General features: G+C 36.4%; 1 protein-coding gene across 12 annotated transcripts in view; it reads right to left on the bottom strand.

Annotated features, from left to right (window-relative positions):
• Positions 1–27,074, bottom strand: part of PAN3 (poly(A) specific ribonuclease subunit PAN3) — a 179,423-nt gene that overhangs the window by 11,068 nt on the left and 141,281 nt on the right. For 8 of the 12 annotated variants that reach the window (XR_002825269.1, XR_002825270.1, XM_023738497.1 and 5 more), the window contains 9 exons: positions 21,934–22,095; positions 21,580–21,696; positions 21,383–21,484; positions 17,794–17,959; positions 16,323–16,413; positions 11,807–11,946; positions 7,483–7,612; positions 6,960–7,024; positions 6,162–6,266 (listed from right to left, as the gene is read on the bottom strand). Coding sequence is in view for 9 of the 12 variants with exons in the window: in XM_023738497.1 (XP_023594265.1) it covers positions 6,162–6,266; positions 6,960–7,024; positions 7,483–7,612; positions 11,807–11,946; positions 16,323–16,413; positions 17,794–17,959; positions 21,383–21,484; positions 21,580–21,696; positions 21,934–22,095 (1,078 nt within the window). In the remaining 3 variants the exon portion in view is untranslated. The remainder of the gene's footprint in view (positions 1–6,161; positions 6,267–6,959; positions 7,025–7,482; positions 7,613–11,806; positions 11,947–16,322; positions 16,414–17,793; positions 17,960–21,382; positions 21,485–21,579; positions 21,697–21,933; positions 22,096–27,074) is intronic. The other 4 variants (XM_004384143.2, XM_023738496.1, XM_023738500.1 and 1 more) reach the window with 2 other exon arrangements.

Below are 27,074 nucleotides of genomic sequence, written 5' to 3'. Positions count from 1 at the left end.
TTGAAAACCTAGAGGAAATGGACAAATTTCTAGAAACACACTACCTACCCAAACTAACACAAAATGATGTAGAAAATCTGAATACACCCATAACAAGAGAAGAGATTGAAAAGGTAATTAAAAAAAAAAAACTCCCAACAAAAAAAAAGCCCTGGCCCAGATGGCTTCACTGGAGAATTCTACCAAACATTCAGAGAAGAGCTTACACCAGTACTACTCAAATTATTTCAGAGCACAAAAAAGGAAAGGACTCTTCCCAAATTCATTCTATGAAGCCGGGATAACCCTGATACCAAAACCAGGCAAAGACACCACAAAAAAAGAAAATTACAGACCAACATCTCTCATGAATATAGATGCAAAAATTCTCAACAAAATTCTAGTCAACAGAATTCAGCATGTCAAAAAAATAATACACCATGACCAAGTGGGATTCATACCAGGTATGCAAGGATGGTTCAACATTAGAAAATCAATCAACGTAATCTATCACATAAAAAAAGAGAGAAAAGAATCACATGATCACCTCAATAGACACAGAAAGGGCATTTGACGAAGTCTAACACCCATTCCTGATAAAAACTCTCAATAAAATAGATACAGAAGGGAAATTCCTCAACATAATAAAGGGCATCTATACAAAACCAACAGCCAACATCATCCTAAATAGAGAGAGGCTGAAAATATTCCCTAGAGAACAGGAACAAGACAAGGATGCCCTTTATCACCACTCCTATTCAACACTGTGCTGGAAGTTCTAGCTAGAGCAATAAGGCAAGAAAAAGAAATCAAGGGCATCCAACTGGTAATGAAGAAGTTAAACTTAAACTGTCCCTGTTTGCAGATGATATGATACTATACGTAGAAAACCCAAAAGATTCCACAAGAAAACTACAGGAATTAACAGAAAGATTCAGCTGAGTGGCAGGATACAAGATAAGCATACAAAATCAGTTGGATTCCTAGACACCAATAAAGAGAACAATGAAAAGGAAATCAGGAAAACAATACCATTTATAACAGCCCCTAAAAAAATAAAATACTTAGGAATAAATCTAAGCAGGGATGTAAAAGACCTATACAAAGAAAATTACTAAACATTACTGCAACAAACCCAAAGTGATCTACATAAATGGAAAAACATACCAGTACTACTCAAACTATTTCAGAATACAGAAAAGGAAAGATTCTTCCAAATTCATTCTGTGAAGCTGCGATAACCCTGATACCACAATAAAAGCCATGATAACCCTGATATTACCACGTTGAGGTAGACTCAACATTGTGAAAATGACAATTTTACCCAAATCAATTTCCAAATACAATGCAATCCCAATCCAAATACCAACAATATTCTTTAAAGAGGTAGAAAAACTAATCATTAACTTTATACAGAAAGGGAAGAGGCCCCAGATAAGTAAAGCACTACTGAAGAAGAATAAAGTAGGAGGATTTGCACTACCTGACCTCAGAACCTACTATACAACTACGGTATTCAAAACAGCCTGGTAGTGGTACAACGACAGATACACTGACCAATGGAACAGAATTGAGAATCCAGACGTAAATCCATCCACTTACGGTCACCTGATCTTCGACAAGGGCCCAAAGTCCATCAAATGGGGGAAGAGACAGTCTTTTTAACAAATGGTGCTGTTAAAACTGGATGTCCATCGGCAAAAAAATCGAACAAGACTCACACCTCACACCTTACACAAAAACTAATTCAAAACGGATCAAAGATGTAAGGGGAAAAAAATAAAAAAACAAAAAACTGGGTCTTTATTCTAAGAACAAGGGAAGAAATCACCATAGGTTTTAACATAATCATATATGTGTTTTGCAAAGGTCACTCTAAGGACTTCCAATTGAAATGCAGGTTAAACACACCCATTTATCTCTGTGCTACTTTTCAAAACCCTGCTAAGTTGACAGTAAATGTCTATAAAAGCGTATAAACTCACAGGACAAAGGGATCAGAAGAAGCAACAGCTGACAAAAAGTACTCAAGAAAATCTAGAAGGTGGAAAGCAGATGGACAAGTAGTATGGCTCAGCAGACCTGGAAATGCTACAGGGGCTCGGGAAGGAGAAAGCCAAGTGGTGAGACTCAGGAAGTGAAGTCATCTGGTACCACTAAAGGTGTACATATAGACTGAGGCTGAAAATAGCAGAATTGACGGAAAGATTCTATAAACAGCAAATAGTTAACCCATCTCTCATCCCCATTTCCACCTCTGTCTAGCAGAAATGTGGAGGTTTACTTTCTAGAAAGGGTGAAGAAGAGAAGCTCCAGCCTCAGGGATGCCAGGCAAGATCAGGAGAGGAGCAGGTGGAGTGCTAAGACACTATTCAGTAAACACCTTTCTCTGCTGGGCTCAGCAAACCTTTGCACTCAGGCTCATACCATAGCAGATGGGTGGAAGAGTCTTTCTGGGGATGCTAACTTTCCCAAGAGAAATACTGACATGTGTGAGTCTATCAAAAACAAACAGATCATACAAAACAATACCGCACTGCTTTTATCGTAAAGCAAAGCTCAACATTTACAATTCCTGCCCCTAAATGGGGCTTCTGGTCAGCTTTTTAGGAACTCGTTCTTAATATGAATAGACAGCCAAGGATCAGAAATCTTTTGAAGAGGGAATAAAATGAAACCAAATAAAGAAATCTATTGGCCACTCCTTGGAAACCCTATGGGGCAGTCCTACTCTGTCCTACAGAGTTGCTATGAGTCAGAATTGACTCAACGGCAATGGGTTTGGTTTTTTTTGTACTGGTTCCTATGAGATATTACAGAGAACAGAAAACACTAAAACACAACAATCAAAAATCTATAATCTATAACTGACAGCCTCAGAGAAACAAGAAATGCATGCTATAAAGCAGAGACATTCAGAGAACAGAAAAGTTCATGTTGTTGCTGTTAGGTGCCATCGAGTCAGTTCTGACTCATAGTGGCCTATGTACAACAGAAAGAAAAGAGGAAAAATTCTTAGAAATAAAAATATGATAGAAAAAATTTAAAAATTTAAGGAAGGATTAGAAAAAACTTTAATTTTAGAAAAATAAAGTTGAGATAATTGCCTAGAAAGTAGAACAGAGATAAAAAGAGAGAAAACAGAAGAATCAGACAATCAATCCAAAGGTCTGACATGTGCCCGAAAGGAATTCCAGAAAGAGAAGAAATTATCATAGAAATAATAAAGACGGTCTCCCAGAACTGAAGGACAGCGTTTCTAACATTAAAAGGTTCTTTAGAATGAATCAAACACTCACACCAAGGTACATCATTGTGAATTTCTGAACACCAGTGATCAAGAAAAGATTCTAAAAACTTTGAGAGAGGGGAAGGTTTTGGAGAGAAAAATGGCTTTGAATCTGTCTGGAAGTTAAAAGAAAAGCAAGTGATGTTTCAAATTTTGGACAAAATGATCATCAGTTTTATACTGGAGGCACTAACTAACACAATCACTCAAGAGTAATTAGAAAGGAGGAAATGTAACATTATTTGCAGATAATATGACTTTACACCTGGGAAACCCAGGAGAATCTACTGAAAAACTACCCAAACACTATAGTATCAGGGTATAAAATTTGTAGAAATCAATCATTCTCAAGTATACCAATAACAAGCAATACAAAGACAGAATGGGAAAAGGATCCCATGTATAACAACCACCAAAAATAAAGATAGTACACCAAAACTAAAGAACAACTTCAAGACGATTGACGAATACAAAAGAAGTCGTCAACAAATAGAATGACAGACCATGTTTGTGGTTAAGATGACTCAACATTAAAATTCCCCCTTAGTTTATTATTAATAAACATCATCTCAATAAAAATACCAACAGATTTATTACATTTTTTTTTAACTAAACAAGCTGAGTCTAGAATTTAATATAGAAACTTGAATAGTTTAAGGAAAGTAACACACAATGGGCAGGAGATGACAAAGAACTAACTAGTAGATTTTAAAACTTCAATAATTAAAATAGTGTGCCTCAAACCAGTGGGGAAAAGCTAAGTTATTCCAATAAATAGCATATGGACTACTAGGTAGTCTCCTAAAAAAAATTATAAAGTTGGATTCCTATCTTATACCCTAACCCTATACAAATTCCAAATCTATAAAAATTTTAATATAAAGAAATGAAAAATAAATGTTTCAGAAGAAAAAATGGGAGAATGTCTTCATAACCCTAGAGTGGAGAAGACCTAACTTTCTAACTTTCTAATGAGTCAAAGTCCAGAAGCATAAAAGAAGTTTGATAAATCAGAATACAAACAAAAATGTCTGCATAGAAAAAAATTAAGCAAGTCAATTTGACAAACTGAAAAAACATTATCACAAAGGGTGACTCTCTCCAGCTCCATAGTAATTAAGAAAACAAGCAACCCAACTGAAGAATACAAGTGGGCAAAGAATATGAACAGATAGAAAAGGAAACAGAAACAGATCAAAAACATAAAAAAGATACTCAACCGTGCTCAACAAGAGTAAATGCAAAATGAAGCTGCACTGGGATTCAATACCTCACTTATCAGATTGACAAAAATCTGAAAGTTTGATAATCTACTGTTGGTGAGGCACTCTCATACATTTTACATTGGTAAACCTGCATTAGCTACCAAATTATACTGCACATATCCACTGATCTAGCAATCACAATTGGGGCTATATCTGTGCACACATAAAAACACGTATGTATAAGTTAATCTCTGCAGCACTGTTTATACTAGCAAGACTGAAGAAAACATAAATGCCCGTTGACAGAGGAGTGGAGAAATACAATATAGCATATCCACAGGATGGACTACGGCATGGCCATAAAGTGTGAGGGAGCATAGCACAGTGGTTAAGAGTACGGACTCTGGAACCATACTATGTCAGACCTCAAATCCTGGCTAATATACTTACTAGCTATATGACCTTGGGTAAGTTATTTAACACCTCTCTCTATATCAACTTCTCTGTTAAACAGAAATAATAACAGTACCCATACATCAAAAGGTTATTTTGAGGATTAAATTAGGTGATACTTGAAACTATTCATGACATATACAAAACATACCTAAATAGAAAGATCTCCAAAATACATTACTATGAGAAAAAGCAATATATAAAACACTGAGTATGGTTTATAATTTTTATATATTAAAAAGGGGGGTAGGAATAAGAACATATAGTTACATTTGTAACTCTGGAAAGATACACAAGAAACTAATAAAGACTGATGGGGGGACTGGGCAGATTTGGAATGACAGGTATGAAAGAGACTTTATTTTCTTCACTGCAACCTTATTCTAGTTGGTTTTTTTTATTTTTAATTTGTTCATATATAATCTTGACAAAAAATTTAATTAATAAAAAAAATTTCTGAGGATAATCTAGAATTTTATACCTAGTCACTCTATCAATAAAGTGCGAAGGTAGAATAAAGATATTTTCCGATGTGCAAAGACTTAAAAAACTCACCTTCTCAGGAAGCTACGGTAGGATGTGCTCCACTAAATCAAAAGACCAAACCAAGAGAAAAAAAGCAAGAAACAGCATCCAACACAAAAGGAGAGACAATGTGAACTCCCATGTTAATAGTGAAGGGAAGCGCCAGTTCTAAAGTCTAAGTGTGAGCAGGCTTAAAGTGGAACCAGCCCACAGAGGAACAGAAGGACAGAGGCTCCAAGGGCAATTTTTCTAAGGGGGAGAAAAAAAGAAAAGGAACTGATAGGTTACCTATCTTTGGTCACATGGAAAGGTGTTTTATCACTCTGGCAGAAGAGAGTTTGGAATGAGTAGGTGGTAGATTTTTATTCACTTGCTAAGTTTTCTATGTAAGACAATTATTAACTACACACACAAAAAAAAACTATACAAAAGAAAGGAAATAGAATCATGAGTGACTGTGATGCAGCTGTGAACACTATTTACCTAGTCATAGTAATGTCAGCACTGAACACGGGTCTAACTAAAAATTTAACTGGTGAAGTGGTAGAAAAGTGTTGTGTGTGAGCGAGGGGTGGGGGTAGGGCAGTGAGGTAAAGATAAAGCCTCATCTTTCACAGTACAAAGTCATTAGCTGAATTAAAATATTGAAAAAGAAAAAAAATCAAGAAATAGCACTCCAAGTGTATATTTTTAAGTAAAAATATAAATACCAGAAGAAACAGCTGAAAGAGTTTTCAAAATACGGTCCAACACATACGGTCATGTTCTCTTCATCTGGAAGAAGTATTAGGGAAAATCCTAACTGAATCTTTTGGCTTTAAAGAAAGACATGCGGACTTGAATTTCATGGTAAAAAAAAAAAAAAACAACAACCAAAAACCTCTCAGGCAATGGTAATCATCCATTGCCATCTCTATTAACAGGGGTCACATTCCTGAAATATAAGTTACACTCTTGTCACAATAGATGCAATACTGTTCTTTCTGTCTTCAATGGTTATGTAGCATGAAGATCAACTCTGCTTATGTTTCTTGGAGATATAATTAACTTTAAGTTACAAACTAAAAAGTAACTTAAAGAACCAAATGACAAACTCTAAGATGGTGATGCCTTTTCACTGTCATTCATATGACAGCTATATAAAAAAAGTGCATTTTAATAGAAGTTAAGAGGCATTCAACAAACAGAGGCTTTTAAAGTCTCTAAACTAAACCAAGGTAAACTGATTCAACCAGGCTTCAAAAAGGAACAGGGTAGAGGTGGTGGCAGTCATAAAACTAAAACAGGGATTTCTAACAGGGTATATTCTCTGTATGTGCACATGTGCGTAAAATCCATAAGGACAACTACATCTAGGTTGTGGCTGAAAAACAGCACCCTAATAGTTAGTTCAGATAAGAATTTTTCTTTTTTCAAATAAAACCTGTAAGAACAAGGTATACTCATTCTCATTATGCAAAATAGTGCCCTTGATTGAAAACATATTGTAAAATACTGTAAATCCTTACTCCGGCCTCTCATTGATTGTTCCCAATTTTGCTAGAAGCCTAAACAGTCTTCCATTTTGAACCTCCTATAAAACATTTTAAAAAGAGAGAATGTTAATGTTCCAGCTAACTGAAAACAAAAGCAAATGTGTACAAAAACTGGTATACTGCACCAATATTACCTTTAACAATAAATCCCAATATCCCCTCCTTTTGGTTATACTTTTAAATACCACATGTCCATTTCATTTAATGGTATTACTCAAGAACATTACGTAGCTGGCCATTTTCAGGAACTGTTAACGTAAATCACATGAAAAATCAAGATTTTATCACATGACTGTAACAAAGCCGTGAAGGAAAAGAAGAAAAAAATGCCCAGAGGATATAAGAAATTTAAATACCGAGCATTCAGACTGGTCAAAAATATCTGCAAACAATCTTTTATCCAATTATAAACCTGATTCAACACAATAATTACTATGTTTTATATCTATACACACAGATTCAAGGGTGCATACACTCTTTTAACTACGTTCTTTACCTTTGCAAGGTCTTCCTCTATGACATCATTTCTCATTTGAGCAGCATCCAACTGAGTATAAAATCGAGCACCGATCATGGGCATAATATCATTTACACTCCGCATCCTGTTTTGGTCAGTCAACAAATACCTAACCAAAACAAAGAAGAGTCACTTGAACGCAAAACATGCAATGCCAAAAAAAAAAAAAAAACCACATCACTCACAGACACACAGCTATTGCTGCCATCATCATATTAGTATATACAATTTCCAAAACATTTTTTTCATGCAAGTTCATTTTTAAATGATTATAATTCTCTTCTCTGGAAAAGTTTAAGAGCCAACGCAGAACTGTAGACATGTTTCTTCTCTAACACACATCAACAGAGACCAGTTTTTCTTTTTAACAAGAATTTGAGTGTTCTCGTCTTAATAACTAAGAAACTACTCGTTTCAAAGGGCTACCTGCTAGAATACAATGATTCTCAATCTTTGGAACTTTCAATAACCTATTATTGCTTATTCTGATAGGAAGTTATTTCCTGATCATCTCATCAAAGCAGCCTCCCACACTTTCATCCTCTGCTTATTCTGTCTTATTTTCTTCGTAGGACTTAACACACTCTGAAAATATCTTATTTGGTTACATGTTTATTAACTCTTTCTTCCCATTAGGGTGTAAGCTCCAGAAGAAGGGGAAGTTTCACCTTGTTCAGAGTATCCTCAGCATCTGGCATAGAATAGGCATTCTTTTGTTGAATAAATGAATGGTTACACTCATGTGGACAATCTATGTCTTAACTATTCATCTGTAACTACTGACATATTTATCTAACTACTCATACTTAAGGTTCCCTGGGTGGCACAAACAGTTAAGTGCTTGACTACTAGCTGTTAAGTGCTTGACTACTAGCTGAAAGGTTGGTGGTTCAAACCCACCCGGAGGCATCTCGAAAAACAAGCCTGGTGATCTGCTTCTGAAAGGTCACAGCCTTGAACACCCTCTGGAGCACAGTTCTACTCTGCTCACATGGGGTCGCCATGAGTCAGATCGACTTGAAGACATCTAACAACAATAATTCATACTTAAAGTTATTACAAGCTATGTGACTTCGGCAAGTTACCACTCTGCTTCAATTTTACGATCTCTAAAATGGGGCTATTAATGGTACCTAACTTAACAGAATTAAGTGAATTAATTCTCTTCAGACAGTTAGAAAGTGCTTCACACATGGGTGACTGCTCCATAAATTTTAGTACTTGGTTATAAGTACTAAAGTATGACTATTTTCACCTTTTACTAGAAAAATTTCAAACATACATAACAGTAGAGAGAATAGTATAATGAATCCCCATGTACCCATCACCCAGTTTGAATTATTATTAACATATGGCAAATTTGTTACATTTATATTCCCCTTTTTTTTTTTTTAAATTGTGTTTAAGGTGAAAGTTTACAAATTAGATTCCCATTCGATAGTTTGTACATACAGTGTTTCATGGCCTTGGCTTCATTCTCCACAATGTGTCACCACTCTCCCCATTTCTGCCTTGTGTTCCCCCTTTCCTCTCGTCCTGATTTTCTACCCTTCCTGCCTTCACATCTTTGCTTTTGGGCAAATACTGCCCTTTTGAGCTCGTATAATTGATTGTCCTAAGGAACAAACTCCTCTCAGGTGTTACTGTTTATTTTATGGGCCTGTCTGTTGTTTGGCTGGAAGGTGGTCTCTAGCAATGGCTTCAGTTCCAGGTCAGAAGGGTGTTTTAGGGCCATAGTTTCGGGGGTTCCTCCAGTCTCTGTCAGACTAGTAAGTTTGGTCTTTTTTGTGAATTTCATTTTTTATTCTAGAATTTTTCTTCCGCTCTGTCTGGGACCCTCCGTTGTGATCCCAGTCAGAGCCACTGGTAGTGGTAGCCGGGCACCATCTAGTTCTTCTGGTCTTGGGGTCATGTAGGCTGTGGTTCTTGTGGTCCATTAGTCCTTCGGACTAACTGCTCCCTTGAATCTTTGGTTTTCTTCACTCTCCTTCACTCCAGACTGGAAGAGACCAGTATATGGCCACTCGCAAGCTTTTAAGACCCCAGACACTATTCACCAAAGTAGGATGCTTTGTCTTTATGAACTATGTTGTGCAAAGTGACATAGATGACCCCCGAGTCTATGGTCCTTTGCCTCTGGGCCTAAGAACTTCATCCCATGAGATGTTTGGTTATGTCTAAGAAGTTTCCCTGACTGTGCCCCCTGTGTGCACTATTATTTATATTAATATATCGGTAGCACCTACGGTCATGTATGTAGAAATATCCACTAGCAAACCTGTATATGCCAGTGAGTACGCTCCCTTACACCCTCCCACACCTCTTGGTATATTTATCTATGTATACATTCATAAATTATTGTTTGTTAATAGTATTGTTGCAGGATTGTCTACACTATAGTAGTTACCGTAGTTGTGTTCCTCACAGTGTTGTCTCTTGCCTTGGTCATGTTGTGCTGACTTCTCTCATATTGTGTATTGCCTTTCCCTTCACCAATATTAACATATGTCTTCTATTTGGTAATTTTCCCACCCTCCCCCATCCCTGGTAACCATCTGTCAAGGTTTGAATTATGTCTCCCAAAAAATGTGTGTATCAATTTGGCTGCGCCATGATTCCTGGTACTGTGTGATTTTCCTATATGCTGTAAATCCTGCCTCTGTGATGTTAATGAGGGAGGATGGGTGGCAGTTCTGTTAGTAAGGCAGGACTGGATCTACAAGACTGGATTGTGTCCTGAGGCAATGTCTTGAGATATAAAAGACAGAAGTGAGCAGTGAGACAGGGGGACCTCATACCATCAAGAAAGCAGTGCCAGGAGCAAAGCGTGTCCTTTGGACAGGGGTCCCTGCGCCGAGAAGCTCCTAGTCCGGGGGAACACTGAAGAGAAGAAGGCCAACAGAGAGAGAAAGCCTTCCCCTGGAGCTGACACCCTGAATTTGGACTTTTAGCCTACTTTGGCTGTGAGGAAATAAACTTCTCTTTGTTAAAACCATCCACTTGTGGTATTTCTGTTATGGCAGCACTAGATGACTAAGACACCATCAAAGAATGTTTTTTATACATATAAACCTTTTGTTGTACTTTGTAACAGTGGTCTCATACAATATTCATCCCCCATTTTTTTAAAAAAGGAAAATTTGAAGGTTATAACCTGAGATTATTTGAGACATCTTAAGTGTTACAAACTAAAGCTCAGAATCATTACTATGATACTATATGAAACAAGTATTTTTATTTAGAAGATAAATCATCTTATTTGATTATTAATAGGAACCAGTCAACAACTGGCTTCTAGTGCTCTGTCACAGCAGGACACTTACACCAAAGTGACAAAGCACTAGTGGGCAGCCCCATCCCCCACCTCCAATTCCACACCCCAGGACGAGTCCAACAAGAAACTGGATCATCCAGGGCTACACAGAAAAGATCAGAAAAAAACAGCTGGAAGCTAAAAGAGACTTGATAAGGACCAAGAATCTCTAATTGCTTCTAGAACATAACAGGGATATTTAAGAGACTTCCTAGTATCTCTTCTCTAGAACAGCTCATAATTACAATAATGGTCAGGGCTGCGCACCTTCTGAATTCCCCCAATGCTAGGTGTATCTCAGACAGGAAGAAGTCGTTCTGTGCTGACAGGGGTCCAAAGTGGGTTTCTTTTAAGCCAAATTCATTTCAAACCTATACCCAAAGATTCCCTGAAACCTTATGGTACTGGAGCAGAAGCTTTGGGTCATCTACATGCATGCTCTCTGGAATGCGTGTTTTAGCAATAGGGTACGTAACTGGATTGAATCTGAGGTTTATTTATAGCAGCTTTCATCCTCTAGAGCAGCATATCCAAGGTACTTTCTGAGATAGAAATATTCTGTGCTACCCAATATGGTAGCCACTAGCTCTATGTGGCTGCTCAGCTCTGGAAATGTGGCTAGTGTAATTGAGGAACTTAATTTTTAATTTTATTTAACTTTAAAAACTTTGAATTTAAAACACACATGTGGCTAGTGGTTATCATATTAGACAACATGGCTCTAGAGGGTGCTCTCTGAACAAATGTTTTTTAAAACCTCAATGACTAATTTAAACACATTGATTTATGTATTTATTCCAACCAATATAAAATAAAGCAGTAAAAATAAAGACGGTATTTTGCTGGAATTTAAATAGTAGGAACTAAAATAAATAAACAGAATCTTTGTTAAAAGGCTCCTTATGAAAATAAGCAATACTCAAGCTTAAATAAAGCTCTGTCTTAGCTCATATGATCACAACATAAGTTTTATCATGTATAAAAACTTACAAAATCAGATTCTTCAGATCAGAGGAGTAGTTGATTGTCACCAGTTCCATGGCTTTCTGTAAATTCTCTCGTTGAATTCCTGCCAAAGAGTTGCAAGCCAAAGCCAAGACAACTTTTCCTAATGATATCAGATCTGCTTGCTGACATGAAAGAATAAATATAACTTTTAATCTTATTTCACAGGTACCATTGACTACACTGACATTACTGCCTACATGAAAAAGGACCTTTGCAAATAAGCTGTAGAACTCAGAAAAGGGTGCTCAAATTTTGTTGCTCATCAGAATCACCTGGGAGCTTATTAAAAATCTGATTTTTGAGCCCCTCCACCAGAGATTCTCATTCAGCAGTCTGGGAACAGGCCCAACATTTTAAAGCACCTAGTATAATTCTGATGAAGGTAGTTCTAGAGCTGTGCTTTAAGAAACATTAAGCAATTCACATGCAAGCTATGGAGATGGGCTTTTAAAAGGTGTTTGGGTTCTTCTGTTGGTTTTAAACAGAGCTGGTATTCTTCACTATTAGAAGAAATTTAAAGCCAGTTATTATACTCTTGCTTTACTATGATCATGGTGAGTTAAGGTATGTACTTTTCTCACTTTCCATGACTCCCAGAATATAGTGGGAGTTTGGAGAATTATTTGAAAAGTTACCTCATTAAAAATATAACATCAGTATTACCTAATTTTAGAGCATGTTTTCTTTAACATCAAAAATGCTGCAAACCTTAGTGACATCCCATCTGTCTTTGCTTCCAAATAGACTATTTTTACTCACATTATAACACATTTTTAAGTTCTTTAACCACCTGATTTCCTAGCCCTTCCTTTTTTTAAAAAAAGATTTTAACATTCTGAGGCTTTCCTTCTAAAAGGGTTTCCTTCAAAACACAGATGGCTAAATTGAGGCAAAATCTTTATCATCATAATGCCAGGAAATAGAATGATCACTCCAAAAGGCCCTGCTTGGCAGGCAACTATTAATCATCACATGCCTAGGTGAACGGAGTATTCAGAATTTACTGGCATTATTCGTCTGGGGTAAGATCTAGGTATTGGTATTTTTCAAAGCTCCCACAAGAGGTTCTGACATGCAGCCAGGGCTGAGAACCACTAGGTTAGAGGAGTGCTTGTTACTGACATATGGGGCAATATTACCAAGTTAATCACTAATAAAATTTTAGCACTATATAACTTTTAACAACTTTCTACCCAAATAAAAAGACATAAGCCAACCTCCATTACAAAAAGAACAACATTAAAAAGTTCACATTTAAAAATCTACCCTAAACTAAGATTTGTGACTCTGACACTGAGCAGGAGATCCTGTAAATCAGTAGAACACTGACTAGATACACAGTCTACTTTGAAACTATCAAGATGAGATGCCAAGGATTCACATCAGGGGAACTTTCAACAGTGTCATGAGTGGTGCAGAGGAGCCTAGCTGGCAGGGGAAGGTGGCATGGGAAGGAGCACTATCATTGCTGCCATGTTCCTGTTCTCTGGAGGGCGCTGCTATGAGCCCCAGGAAGGATGGATTCCTCTCAGTCACTCTTCAGATCAAGCAAAACATTTCAAGTTGTATTAACGAAATCACAGGAAAGTTGGTCAACAGAATTCAATGCATGTAAATGGTAACTGTAAATTTCAATCCGATATATTCAGTAGAGCAAATAAAGGTTGTTACTGTTTGTCAACTATTTCAGCAGCACGTAGCAGCACACAGCCTCCCAACCCTGAAAATATTAGAATTTTCACAGTTTGGCTCCACTCTGAATGGATGCTGTACTAAATCTCTCACCTAGAACATTCCATCATTCTCTATCAGGAGAAAACAAAGGTCCAAGATAGCTGAAGGATTAAATGGGTTTAAAAAAGAAGAGAATCTGATTTTGAGTACATTCCACCACCTCTCTAGAGCTGATTCAAGGTGGGGATACCCACTGTTAGAAATAAAGTATACATGTGACATAATCCAGATTAAATTCAAATGGACTTTTTTAAAAAATAAGAGAATCCTGAGTAACTAGGAGAGTTTAACATCATAAAAGCTCAAAAACTCTCTTTCCTTGCTCAATCATTTTTCATGTGTTAGTTTGCTTCTTACCTCCATCTGGTTTTTCCCCCCATTTGTTGAATTCTGGAGGATTTCCCCCCAACTCATTTTCAGTTTCTTCCTGGTTTTCACAATTCTTGATTTCTTTCTCTGATTCTATCTATGGCTCTACTTATGTCCACTTTACTGAAAGTCAGTCTCTAGTCACGTGTCTGAAACAGACTATGAAAAATAGACTACAAGAAACAGTGCCTTTCTCGTGTACCCTTTTCTCTGTAAAATCACACTCCCCCTTTGTGGGGCTATCTTTAATTCTCTCCTATACTTTACAATAAACTATACAAAAATCTTCCACATAAATACATACACGCACAAAAGAAAAGAAAACTTGATACATTCCTTACTGCTGAGAAATAAAGAAAAGTGACAAATGGTTGCAGGTTGCCTGAGTTGGTGAATGAAGGCAGCTCCCGACTTACAAAGCAGTTGTCCCAAATGCTTATTTAATGTAATGTTTACCTCACCATTTGATTGTTTGGAACTCAGGGCATATTTTTTCTTAAGAAGAGTTTATTTTTCAAGGTAACTACAGAACCAGAACATAACTGACACACCGTACATTTGCAAAAGAATAATACTACTGTGACACTCAAAGAAAAAATGAAATTAGCCTTATTTTATACTAATAACTTAAAACACAACCCTGCTATTCAGAGAAGAATGAAGAGCTACTGTAAAGTGTGTGCTTTGTTTTGTTTTCTGTTATGTGGACATGGGGTCTCCAGATACTTGCAATGGAGGCTGATGGCACTGGTTCTAAATAATGTCTAATTTCCTCTCAAAAATTTAATCTTATTTTTCTGGATATATGAAGATTATTTGCACTTTAACAATCATAATCGGTCACTTTTCGAAGCACGAAGATTATGAAGAAAAAGTAACCAAAGCCAATTAGTTAGCACTAAATGTAAGACAAAGAGCCCTGGTGGCGCACTGGTTAAGTGCTCGGCTGCTAACTGAAAGGTCAGTGATTCAAACCCACCAGCTGCCCCATGGCAGAAAGATGTGGCAACCTGCTATTGTTAACGATTACAGCCCTGGAAACCCTATGGGGCAGTTCTACTCTGTCCTATTGAGTGTCTATGAGTTGGAATCAACTGGAGGGCAATGGTAAATAGAAGAAAGAAGGAAAGAAGCTAAGAAACAACCACCCTAAATGATAAAAAGGAATAAAACCCCCAGGCAGAAGAAAGCACTGGTTGGGAAAAGCCAGGGTCTATCCCTGTACTACTCACAAGATGGCACTATCAACCAGGACAGCTTGGCTGCTGTCGAGGTTCGGCGGGCCAGAGGGGAGGGAAGGATGATGTGAAAAGTGCATACAACTGAAAGTGAGTGAGTGCTGGTAATCTGGGGATTGCGTTTTTTGGTGATTCAGTAGCACAAGAAGAGATTTATGCCCAAATTGGAATACTAAATACTATCCAGCCTCTACTTCTCATTCTGCCCTTTCTTTCTTGTTTGTTCTGAAATTTTATGTTCCAGGAAAGTGAAATAAAATCTTTTTTTCAAAGCTTTAAACAAAAAAAGCTGAAAAGCCTTGAGCAATGGGGAATGTGTTTTCCTTTATTTCTCCATGTAATTAAGAGATTCTGCCTTATTCAAGTTAATTTTCAAAGAAAACAAAACTTCTCACACAAAAAGATCTAAAATTGTCTTAAAATGTCAATTGTAGATCCTCCAAAATATGTGGTGAAGCACTGTAATACAAGCTGAATGACATGAAATATTTAAATAGCCAGGGTAACTGTACAGATTAATCAATGCAAATGCAACTGATCTTAATGCCGCCTTGCAGAGACAGGTTCTTATTCAACTATACTTTATCATCTCAATCAAGAAATAAAAAATAAGAACATAACAGGACCTAAAATCAACAAGACTAAAACAGAATCCGACTATAATCAAATTCTGATAATGTACAGTAAGTGATAGGCTTTGACTAAGAAAAAGAAAAGAATTATGTAGAAAATGACAATCCACTAACATTCCTTTGAGAATATTTCTAAAATTTTATGATTACTAGTGTGACAAGTGTTCGAAAAGTGAAACAGGTGTGATTTTAACATGATAAAGGTATGAAGAAAAGTAAAATGTCATTTACTATAACCCATTCAATTGACTAATCTGTTTTAATCTATGCTGAAGATAAATTTCTTAATTACATAAATAGAATTTCATTCTGAACAGCCAGAGTTTGACACTATCATCAATTCTGTATATTACAAACTATAAGGCTCTACACTGAAAATGTTAGTGATTAAAGAAAAACATTTTCTAAGTTTACAAGAGACTACTCCCAGAATAAAAACTGTGAAATACTTTAAAATAAAATTTGTCTTTAAAAAATATCAAGCTTTAAGTTATTAAGAAAGTATCCATGCTAATTCTTACTCACCTGGTATTGAGCCATTAATGCCAATGGATTATTATTCTGACTGTTATCAAATGTTAAAACATCAAAAACTCCAACACAATTTACTCGCAACCTTTAAGGACCAGAGAATTTAAAGAAAACAGATTAAAATAAGATTTTTTTTAATTATATACGAATGGAAATTTAACACTTTATAAATGAGGGAAATGAAGATTGTATTAGATACTAAGCATACCTGTCTCAAAAGGTTGTCAAAACACAGAGCAGTAACTTGCTCAAGGTCATACAGACAGTAACTAGCACAGCCAGCCTATAAACCCAGATAACCTCGTACCAGGTCTAGAGCTCTTTATGCTGTGCTGCCCAAGACTATTCTCCAAATTACAGAAACTCCAATAAAACTCAGGTGAAGTCAAGGTCTGTGTGACACAACTCTGCATCAGTGGGACTCAAAGCATGGAACCCAACCAGCGGCCTCAGCACGGCCTGGGAACTTGACAGAAATACAAATTCTTAGGCTCCACCCCAGACCTACTAAATGAGAAACTCTGGGGGTAAAGCCTAGCAATCTGTGTCTAAAAAGCCATCCAGGTGACCCAAGAATCAGAGAAGGAACTGGACTACAGGACTTATTGTCTACATGAACCACTACCTCCTCCACCTTGAGACCAGAAGACTGGATAGTGCTCAGTTACCACTATGGAATGTTCTGATCAGGAACATAATAGAAGAAACCTGATAAAAAGGGAGAAAAATGTGGAACAGAACTTCAAATTCTTAAAGAATCCAGACTTACTGGACCTACTGAGTCTGGAGGAATCCCTAAGACTATGGCCCTAATTTGTTCTTCAAGTCCTGAATCAAAACTATCCCCTGAAGTTACCTTTAAACAAAGTAACAGTTTAACCCAAAGAGTAAAGACTGTCATCCTTAAGTACTGCATTAGTTTAAAAAAAAAATTCTATACAAGACAAAGGGTCAACAGCTATTTTAAAGCACAGAAGAGAAGCGGGGTGGGGTGGGGGACAGGGAGAGTAAGTAAATGGAGGTGAAACAACTAGAACAGAAATAAGGAGAATGTTGACATAATGTGAAGAATGTAACCATTGTAACTGATCATTATGTCTAGAAACTGTGTAATGGAGTGGGTTTTACTGTGTATATTTTCACCAAAAAAAAAAAAAAAAGAAAAAAAAAAAAACAGCTCCTCAGGTGATTCTGACTCATGCTACAAGTTGTACTGACAGTACTTCTACACTCCACCAACCCTAACGACACACAATTCCCCGCCTCTTACCAAGATTTTTGGCTATTAACCAGGTATTTTATTAAAAATTCAACATTTTTTTAACTTACACATGAACTCAAAGTCACAGCAGTTCTTCTGGATGGGGCATATGAAAAGGTAGAATTAAAAAATCATCATATTTTGTTTACTAAGCTGTCAAAGATTAGATGCTGAATAAAGAAGCCAAAACTAAAATGCTAGTACCTCGTTTTGCCAGTTATCAGAATCTTTGTTGGGTCCATAACTCGACATGCCAAACCTGCTGTATGAATGGTACGCAATGCGGAACTTAGCTGGACGATATACGCCCAAATAAGAGATTCTGGCAATAATCCAGCATGCTGTCTGGGCAATGGTCCATCATGTTGACCTATAAAGCAAATAAATTTAAAAATAATATCTCCATTTAAGTATTCAACTAAAATTAAACGGAAAAAAATCTAAACCAAAATTAGCAAAGGAATTTAATAGTAACAAAGGAAGAAATTTGTTAAAAATTATCAAAAGTCATGTCTATTCATGGCACAGCATATCCATGTATATGTACATATATATATTTCAATGCATGTATTTTAGAAGTTTAGTTCTATTAGTAAGAACTTCAGAGACAAACCCAAAGTTTCCTATTTATATTTTACCTTTATATTGTTAGCAGCAGCAAAGCTCTCACTGAAAATGCTCTTTTCTGTGACCATTATAATTACTGAAGAATAAAATCATTTAAAGTATGAATTTATATTTCTATGCCAAGTAAATATAAATTTTCATTAAAAACAGTAAATGTAGAAATTGCTATTTTACTTAAAATGTGGGTAATACTAGTCTACGTAATTGTTTAGGTATGTGAGAGCTGTTCATTCTGTGGATTAAGGGAAGTAAGTCTCTACCATTATTTATGCAGGCAGTGGTAGGTGAGTGGTAGAATTCTTCCCTTCCATGCAGGAGATCTCGGTTTGATTCCTGGATAATGCACCTCACACACAGCCACCACCTGTCAGTGGAAGCTTGTGTGTTGCTACAATGCTGAACAGGTTTCAGTGGAGCTTCCAGACTAAGACAGACTAGGAAGAAGGGCCTGGTGATCTACTTCCAAAAACATCTGCCAATGAAAACACCCTATGGATCACAATGGTCTGATCCTATTGTGCACGGGGTTGCCTCAGGTCTGAGGCCAACTCGATGGCAGCCAACAACAACAACAATAAACCACCATTCACGGTGAATGTTTTTCCTTACGTTGTTCATCCTCTTCTGTTACAGCCATGCCAGTTAGGGTAAGATGATATCCACTCTACACAAACATACATGTAAAAAACTGAATCTCACATATGTGTAATGATGAAACACAAACGTAATCTGGCCTACCATTAAAAGTAGTCATCTGGATTCTGTCAACTCTTGTAAGTGCTTCTTGACGATATTTCTGGGCTAATACTTAAATTAGTAGAAAAGAAGGGCACATAAATTTAACCCAGATTTTATAATTAACTCAAGGATATAACCTTATCAATGCAAGGGTTCATATGGTTGTAAACAAACCTTTTGTGTATCAAGTATAAAAGCAACAGAGTTAAATGGTTAATAGCAAAGATAATAAATAGCAAATGGGCACTTATGGAGGGATAAAATTTCCAGTGATAAGCACAAACAAAATTCAAACACTGCTATCTCTCAACTTAGATGGAACTGATGATAAGACACTCTGAAAAAAAGAGGACTCAAAAAGTGGCTCTAGTGATAAATGCCAAGACAATGTCAAAGATGAATATGAAGAGGTTAAATTTAACTATTTAGTGAAACATGATAATAAGAAAAAGTAACAGTTGTAGCAAACACATAGTGCTTACTGTGTGCCAGATTCCTTATCCACATTAACTTGTTTAAACCTGTCATCAGCCTCTATGTGGCATGGTATTATTATTATTCCCATTTTCTAAACTAATGTGTTTCTTATAATAAATACATGATTTTCAAATTTGTGCTTAAAAATTACATAGTATAAGAAAATAGACTTTCATCGATGTCAATGAAAGTTTATACAAACATTGGCCAATATTTTTCTCTTTTTTAAATATACTCATTGGGAAGACAAAGGATTGCCTTGTATTAGAAGTTGCTGTAAATTAAAACATAATATAGTACCTTTAGGAGTTACAATCATTCAAGCAATATCTTGAAATACTAGAGAAAGGGCTGATTCTTATGAAAATGTAAACATCAATGTATCAAATAATCAGTCAACACCAAAAACAACAATTAAGATAAAAACTAAAAAAAAAAAAAAACCTGACAGGGAATGCTATAAATCAGTGGTTCTCAGAGAGGGTGAACTCTCCCCTCCCCTGGGGACATTTGGCAATGTCTGGAGACACTTTTGGTTGCCTTTACTGTGGGGGAAGGGAGGGTGCTACTGGCACCTAGTGGGTAGAGTTAGGGATATTGCCAAACATCCTGCAATGCACAGGACAGCCCCCTACAACAAATCTGGCCCCAACGTCAACAGTGCTGAGGTTGAGAAACCGAGCTATAAATTAAAACCAACAGTCATTTCACAGGTGTTATTACTAAAATAAACTTGAACAACTACAACCATGTTTATCTATAGGAAAAGTTATACCACATCCCCTTCAACAAAATTATGCATGTGTCTACAGATGACATGGCAAAAGGGAAAAAAATTAACCACACCGTACGACCAGATTTTTAATGTGAAACAGCCATGTAACCACAAATTTCTTCTTTCAACCGTCAGAAAGCAAAGTCACCAGTCCATAGATAGAAGTAATATACTTTTATCCATAATTAGAATCTATAAAGGAGCCACAATCTGAAAGACAGTATAATGTGGACTCAAGCCCCACGCCCCCTTAATTTCTATCGGTATGTATTCAAGAAAAATCTTTAAAAAATTAAAAACCATAATTAAGAATGCAATGTTTTTTTTCTGCTCCAAAACTAGAAAATTAGACCTTCTTCAAAAACATAAATTAATGATAAACAGACATCTCGAAATGGATTTACTTTTTCTCTAAAAATATTTACCCTTTAATAAACATTTGTTAGATATAATTAAAATATTTTGGTCCTTTGCCAAATTTGAATTACTAAACAAGTTTTTAAGTTAAGGGGCAAAAAAAGAAACTGGTTGAAATCATAAATGTTTTGTTATATGTACTTTACCACATTAAAATAAAGAAAGAAAACTCAGGTTTAAGTTACTTGAAAATCTGTCTTGAAGACTGATTCCTTATGTAACACGGAATCCTACACCTTTAAACAAAAGCATTTGTTTAGGGAAACAAGCACATAAATGATACTGTCACATCAGACTATGAGAGAGTCACTAAAATCATATTCAGAAAATATAAAAATTAGGGGGAAATTAGTTATTATCATGATAGATAAAAATATGATTTTAAAAAAAGCATAATAATGCAAAGATAGACAGGGAAAAAAAAAGGTGAAGCTACAGAGATTATTTTCCTTTTTACTTTACTGAATTTTCCAAATCATCTTTAATATCTTTAAAAGAACAATTTAAGAGAAAAAGCTTTTTATCATTATTTCAAAGATCAGATATTGATGTGAGTCTTCCATAACCCATCTCAATCTCAGTAAACACACATAATGCATTATTTCCTAATTTCTTGCAGATCAACTCCATTTCTTTGAGATACTTCTTTATAAGTGAATGATTACAGAGATAAATTTGTATTTATTTTAAAATTTAAAACTACTCTTCCAGAGAGCAGCAGGATTTGTCAAAACAAGCTTTCTTGCATCTTTCTCTTACCCCACTTTCTCTTTGTAAAATAGGCATCAGCATTAGGGTCATTAAAGTGTCTGCTCATCATAGTTTCTCCCCCAGCATGGAAATCGTATGCAAACACAAGAGCTGAAATAAAACACAAACACTCATTACTGCAATCTAGCTTCATATAACAAAGTCCCCACCACCCCGGCAGAAAGACAATTACACCAATTACTCACAAGGTTCTGCAAATGCTTTAGTGGTAAATACTTCCCGCAAGGTTACAATATTTGAGTGCTGAATTTTTTTCCACATATCAACCAATACCATGCACTTTGTGTTAACAAGACGAAAACCTGAAAAAAAAAGTTTTTCTACTGCAGTAAACTGTAAACAATACCACTCCTTATTCCATCAGAAATGTGAAAAAGCCATTATACATCACTTATTAGGTACTGCTTTCCAAATAAAATAATTAACTTATTTACTGCCCTTGAAAGCCAAATATTAAATAAATCAAGATATTCGGGAAGGTCTGAATAATCTTAGCCTTGATAACATGCTTATAAAAGAGGATAATTTCTTTTGCTTACCATGTATCCTCCGAAGGCAATATGGCAGGTCATCTTTACTATTTACAGCTTTGTAGCAAGATGTAATGTACCCAAAATTACTCGATTTCTGTATCCGGTTGGGTGGTGGCAGTGGTTCTAGAGGGAATAGGCTATGGTAGCTGTCAACTTCTGTAGGGACGGCTAGAGTAATTCATAGGAAGATGACTTTAAATTGCATATACTCGTAAATATCTCACAGTAATAAAGGAGAAATCAAAGCTACCATAAACCACTCATGTATCACAATACACTTTTTTATTACAGAACAGTGTCTACATTCATAATAATCCTATAAAACATGGTTTCAGGATCAATAAAAACAGGCAGTATAAAACAACCAAAGGCAATTAAACCTCATACACAAAACTATTTCCTATCTTTTATAGTACAATATAAATTTTTGATTTCTCAGTTATTAGCCAATGATTTGAGCTACCAATTACAGATATTAAACATTTCTGATTCTGATATTGAGTATAAGTAGATTTGTTTCTTTATATATTTTATTTTGTGCAAAATATATTTAGATAATAAAATTAAATATACAAATTCTTATTTTTTAAAGCAAAGGAAATTCAAAACAAATAACATTAAACTGGGGAGTGTATATATGTATGTGTGTGTATGTGTGTGTGTGAGTATGTGTGTATATGGCAATCTGTATCAAAACTCTTGAAAACCAAGGCCTGGCTCATTAAGTACAACTCAAGGAATTTATCCTAAGGAAATAGAGATATGCAACTAGTATCGATGTGGTTTATTAACAATAGTGGAAAAAACTGAAAGTGCAAATGCCTAAGAATACGGAATTGATTATCAACAGGTTATAGTTACAATACAGTCATTCAGTGGAATAACATACTTTTAATCCTTAACAAAAAGAAAAAAACAAAAACAACTTTCCCACCATGCTGCTCATGCTACTCTAAGAAAAATCAAGCTTAAGAGTATATAATGCACAGGAGTTGCTCAGGATATATTGTTAGGCACTAAAAGCTGTGCATCTTAAATCCCATTTTGGTGTTTCATATAAAGACTGGAAAGCTGTACACCAAATGCATTCAGTGAGTGGGTTCTCTATAGGTTACAGGCAATTTATTTTCTTTATACTGCCCCCTATTTTCTAGAATATGTACAGTGAAACCTGTGAGAGTCAGAACTCAACGGGACTGCCTTGTTTTTCTGGGTCTTGAAAGCTTTCTGCTCTTGAGAAGGTGCAGTCTCCTCACTTTTTTACTGCTCATTTTGGTGGAAAATATTTCAGTTTTCCTTCTGACAGGTTTCTGCCTTACACAGGTTCTGGGTTTTGCAGGTTTCACTGTATTAGTTTACAATCCAGAAAAACAAGCATTTTTTTTTTTTAATGCTTCAAATACAATCAATTACATTTTCCAACAGGACAGCTTCCACGAACCGTCATGAATGACTTAGGAATGCTCAAGATATTTTACATGAAAAGCAGATTACTGGACATGCAGTGTATGTACAGAAAACCAACTGGAAAGAAATACCTGTGGATTTACGACACATATTTTGGGGGACACATTTCGATCCGTAACAGATAACCTTATGGGATTGTTGTGAGAACTAAGAGATAATGAGTGTAAAGTATTTGGCAAAAGCAAAGGACTATTTTTAACCTGTTTTCTATAATCAGTGACAGTTCCTGTGAAGAGGAGCTCTGGTGGCGCAGAGGTTAAGCACTCGGCTGGTAACCAAAAGGTCAGCAGTTCAAACCCACCAGCCACTCGGTGGGAGCACGATATGGTAGTCTGCTTCCGTAATGATTACAGCCTTGGAAACCCTAACGGGCAGTTCTACTCTGTCCTATAGGATCCCTGCGAGTTGGAAATTCACTCTATAGCAGTGGGTCTGGGGTTTTTTGGACACCTGTGGACGAATCCCATCTGGGAATAGGGTTTTCTTTATTATGTTTGTGCCATATCAGTGTAGGATGTATCTTAAACCCAATCACTTCTGAGATATAAAAAGAGCAGATTAGGCACAGAAACAAGGCAACACAGATGGGGGGAAGACAGATGCCAACGCCACAAGAAGATGCCCAAGGAACCGAGAAACAGAAGCTGAAAAGAGAGAAGGATCTTCTGCCAGAGCCGACAGAGAGAGAAAGCCTTCCTAGAGCTGGCGCCCTGAATTCAGACTTCTAGCCTCCTAAACTGTGAGAAAATAAATTTCTGTTCATTAAAGCCACCACGTGTAGTATTCTTGTTACAGCAGCACTAGGAAAATTAAGACAGATTTCTATTTCATCATAAGGAAAATAAGGACCACACAGCTAAAAGGAGAGCAGAGATTCAAATCCAGGGCACACTGATTCTGTAGTCTGTGCTCTTAACCCCTAGGTGGTACGGTGACCGCAGTGCAAAACAAACATACACTGATTCAATGTTACTGTCAAACTTAGGTCAAGTGGCATGTTCTATGGAAATAAAGATGGTATAAGGGAAGTATACATCCAAGTGACTATGGCCGTAACTTTTACTTCTGCCCATTTTTTTTTTTTTTTATTTGAACAATCAGTGTAATTCCCAAAGGAGCCCCGGTGGCACAGTGGTTAAGTGCTTGGCTGCTAACCAAAAGGATGGTGGTTTGAACCCACCAGCCGCTCCGTGGTAGAAAAATGTGGCAGTCTACTTCCGTAAAGATTACAGCCTTGGAGACCCTACGGGGCAGTTCTACTCTGTCCTTTAGGGTCACTATGAGTTGGAATCGACTCAACAGCAATGAAGTTTTGTTGTTGTTGTGTTTTTTTTTAAATAATTCCCAAAAAGAAATAAAATAATGGGTAAGTTTTGTTGCCCATCTACTTCATAAGAAGCACTTAATAAAGAAAGCAATTAATTTAACATCAGTAAAAATGTATTGAGCATGTAGTACGTATTATGAAACATGGGTTCTTATCCTCAAGAGGCTTAAGAAAAATAAAGGATACAGATTATATACAACTAAATATAACACAAGGCAAAATACCAAAAGAACCAAACCCACTGCCGTTGAGTCCATTCCAACTCATAGTGACCCTAAAGGACAGAGCAGAATTGCTCCATAGGGTTTCTAAGGCTGTAATCTTTACGGAAGCAGACTGCCACATTTTTCTCCCATGGAGCAGATGGTGGGTTCGAATCACCAACCTTCAGGTTAGCAGCTAAGTGCTTAACCACTGTGCAACCAGGGCTCCTACAAGGCAAAACAGTGATTTAAGAAGCAAAATTCACTACATCAGTGGTTCTTAACTTTAATACACATCAGAATCATCTGGAGGCTTGTTTCAACAGTTTGCTAGGCCTCATTCTCAAGAGTTTTTGATTAAGTAGGCATGCAGTGGGGCCCAAGAATTAATTATAACAAGCTCCTAGGTGATAATGATAAAGGGATCACAATCTGAGAACCAGCGCACAGTGGATATACAGAGAAGGGAGTCATTCTCAAGGATGTTATGAAAGGCCTTGTAGGAGACTTAGCATTTTTACAGCAAAATGAAAGACTGCTTTCAATGAGCTAAACAGAGTGGAAAGAGAGCTTTATGTATAAGCAGAACAACAATAAAATGAGGCTTGAGAGCGTACACAGCGTTCAGGAATGGTGAAATCTCATGTGTTGGGTAGGAGCGTAGGCATACCACAGCGTAGCGGCATAGTGGAGATAAAGCAGAAAAAAGTACATTGCAATTAGATCACAGAAAATTTAAATGCCATACTTTGTAGTTGTTGTTAGTTGCCACAGAGTTGACTCTGACTCGTGGTGACCCCACGTGTGCAAGCAGAACTGCTCCACAGGGCTTCCAAGACTGTGACCTTCCAGCAGCACATCACCAGGCCTGTATTCTGAGGTGCCTCTGGGTGGGTTCGCACCACAACCTTGCAGTTAGTAGTTGAGCACTTAACCGTTTATGGCCTAAATGCCATACTACTAAGGACTTTGAAACGTATTATGCCAACAGTGGTATTTATGTGTGACAAAGAGATTGAGTGAGAGATATAATTGTGACAATTACTAAAAATCTTTCTCATTTCCCTTGATCCCTGCATCCACTTCAAGCAAGCCATGCTGAGTCCCACAGAGTATAGGAAAAGATTTTGTGCCTCAGTGGAAACCTATGCATTACCTAAAGGATACTCCTCAGGTGTCTGACTCGGGTTCTCTGAAAAATAGTTTACAACCCTGCAAATTGTAGATAATTGACAGCAATGCAAAACACCTTAACATTAACCTAGATCTAACTGTACCGGTCCTTTCTACCAACTACTGCCTTCCCTTTCTTTTTCCTTCCTTTTTATATAGTTTACAGTGAAACCTGTGAGAGCTGGAACTCGATAGAACTGCCTTGTTTTTCCAGGCCTCACAAGTTTTCTGCCTTTTACAGGGTGCAGTCTTGCTACTTTTCTATTGCTTGTTTTCGTGGAAAATATTTGAGTTTTCCTCCTCTGACAAGTTTCGGCCTTACACAGGTTCCGGCTTTCACAGGTTTTACTGTATATCTATACACATTACTCAAAAGTATATTATGTACATACATATGTATACATGTATGTATATATGCATATATATAAATACCTATATGTCAATTTTAGTCATTTAACTTTATAAAAGGTATCACACTATATCTAGTCTCTTGCAACTTACATTTTTTACTTAATATTATATTGCTAAGATTCTTCCATGATGTTGCATGTCAGTATAATGCCTTCATGTAAACTGCTGTATAATATTCCATTGTGTGAATATATCACAGTAAATTCATCCACTGTCCTTTGGATGAGCATTTGGATTGTTCACGGTTTCTGCTACTTTGAGCAGTGATGCTATGAACATCTTGTACATTTTCCAATTGAAAATATACAGGAGTTTATATCTAGAAGTAGATACACTGAAGGGTACATTGATGTTAAACTTAAGGAGTTTTTCAAAGTGGCTGCAGGTTTTCCAATTTATACTACCATCAGTAATATATATATAAGAACATGTAGATACATATTCTAATCCTTTCAGTTTCAGGTTTAAAATTTTTTGCCAATCATTTAGTTGTAAAATGATACCTCATATGTCTTTCCCTAATTACCAATGATGTTCAACATCTCTTCATCTATTTATTGATTATA

The sequence above is a fragment of the Trichechus manatus genome, unplaced genomic scaffold, assembly GCF_000243295.1.
Source record: "Trichechus manatus latirostris isolate Lorelei unplaced genomic scaffold, TriManLat1.0 scaffold00118, whole genome shotgun sequence".
Taxonomy (NCBI): domain Eukaryota; kingdom Metazoa; phylum Chordata; class Mammalia; order Sirenia; family Trichechidae; genus Trichechus; species Trichechus manatus.
This window is presented reverse-complemented; position numbering and strand designations above follow the sequence as displayed.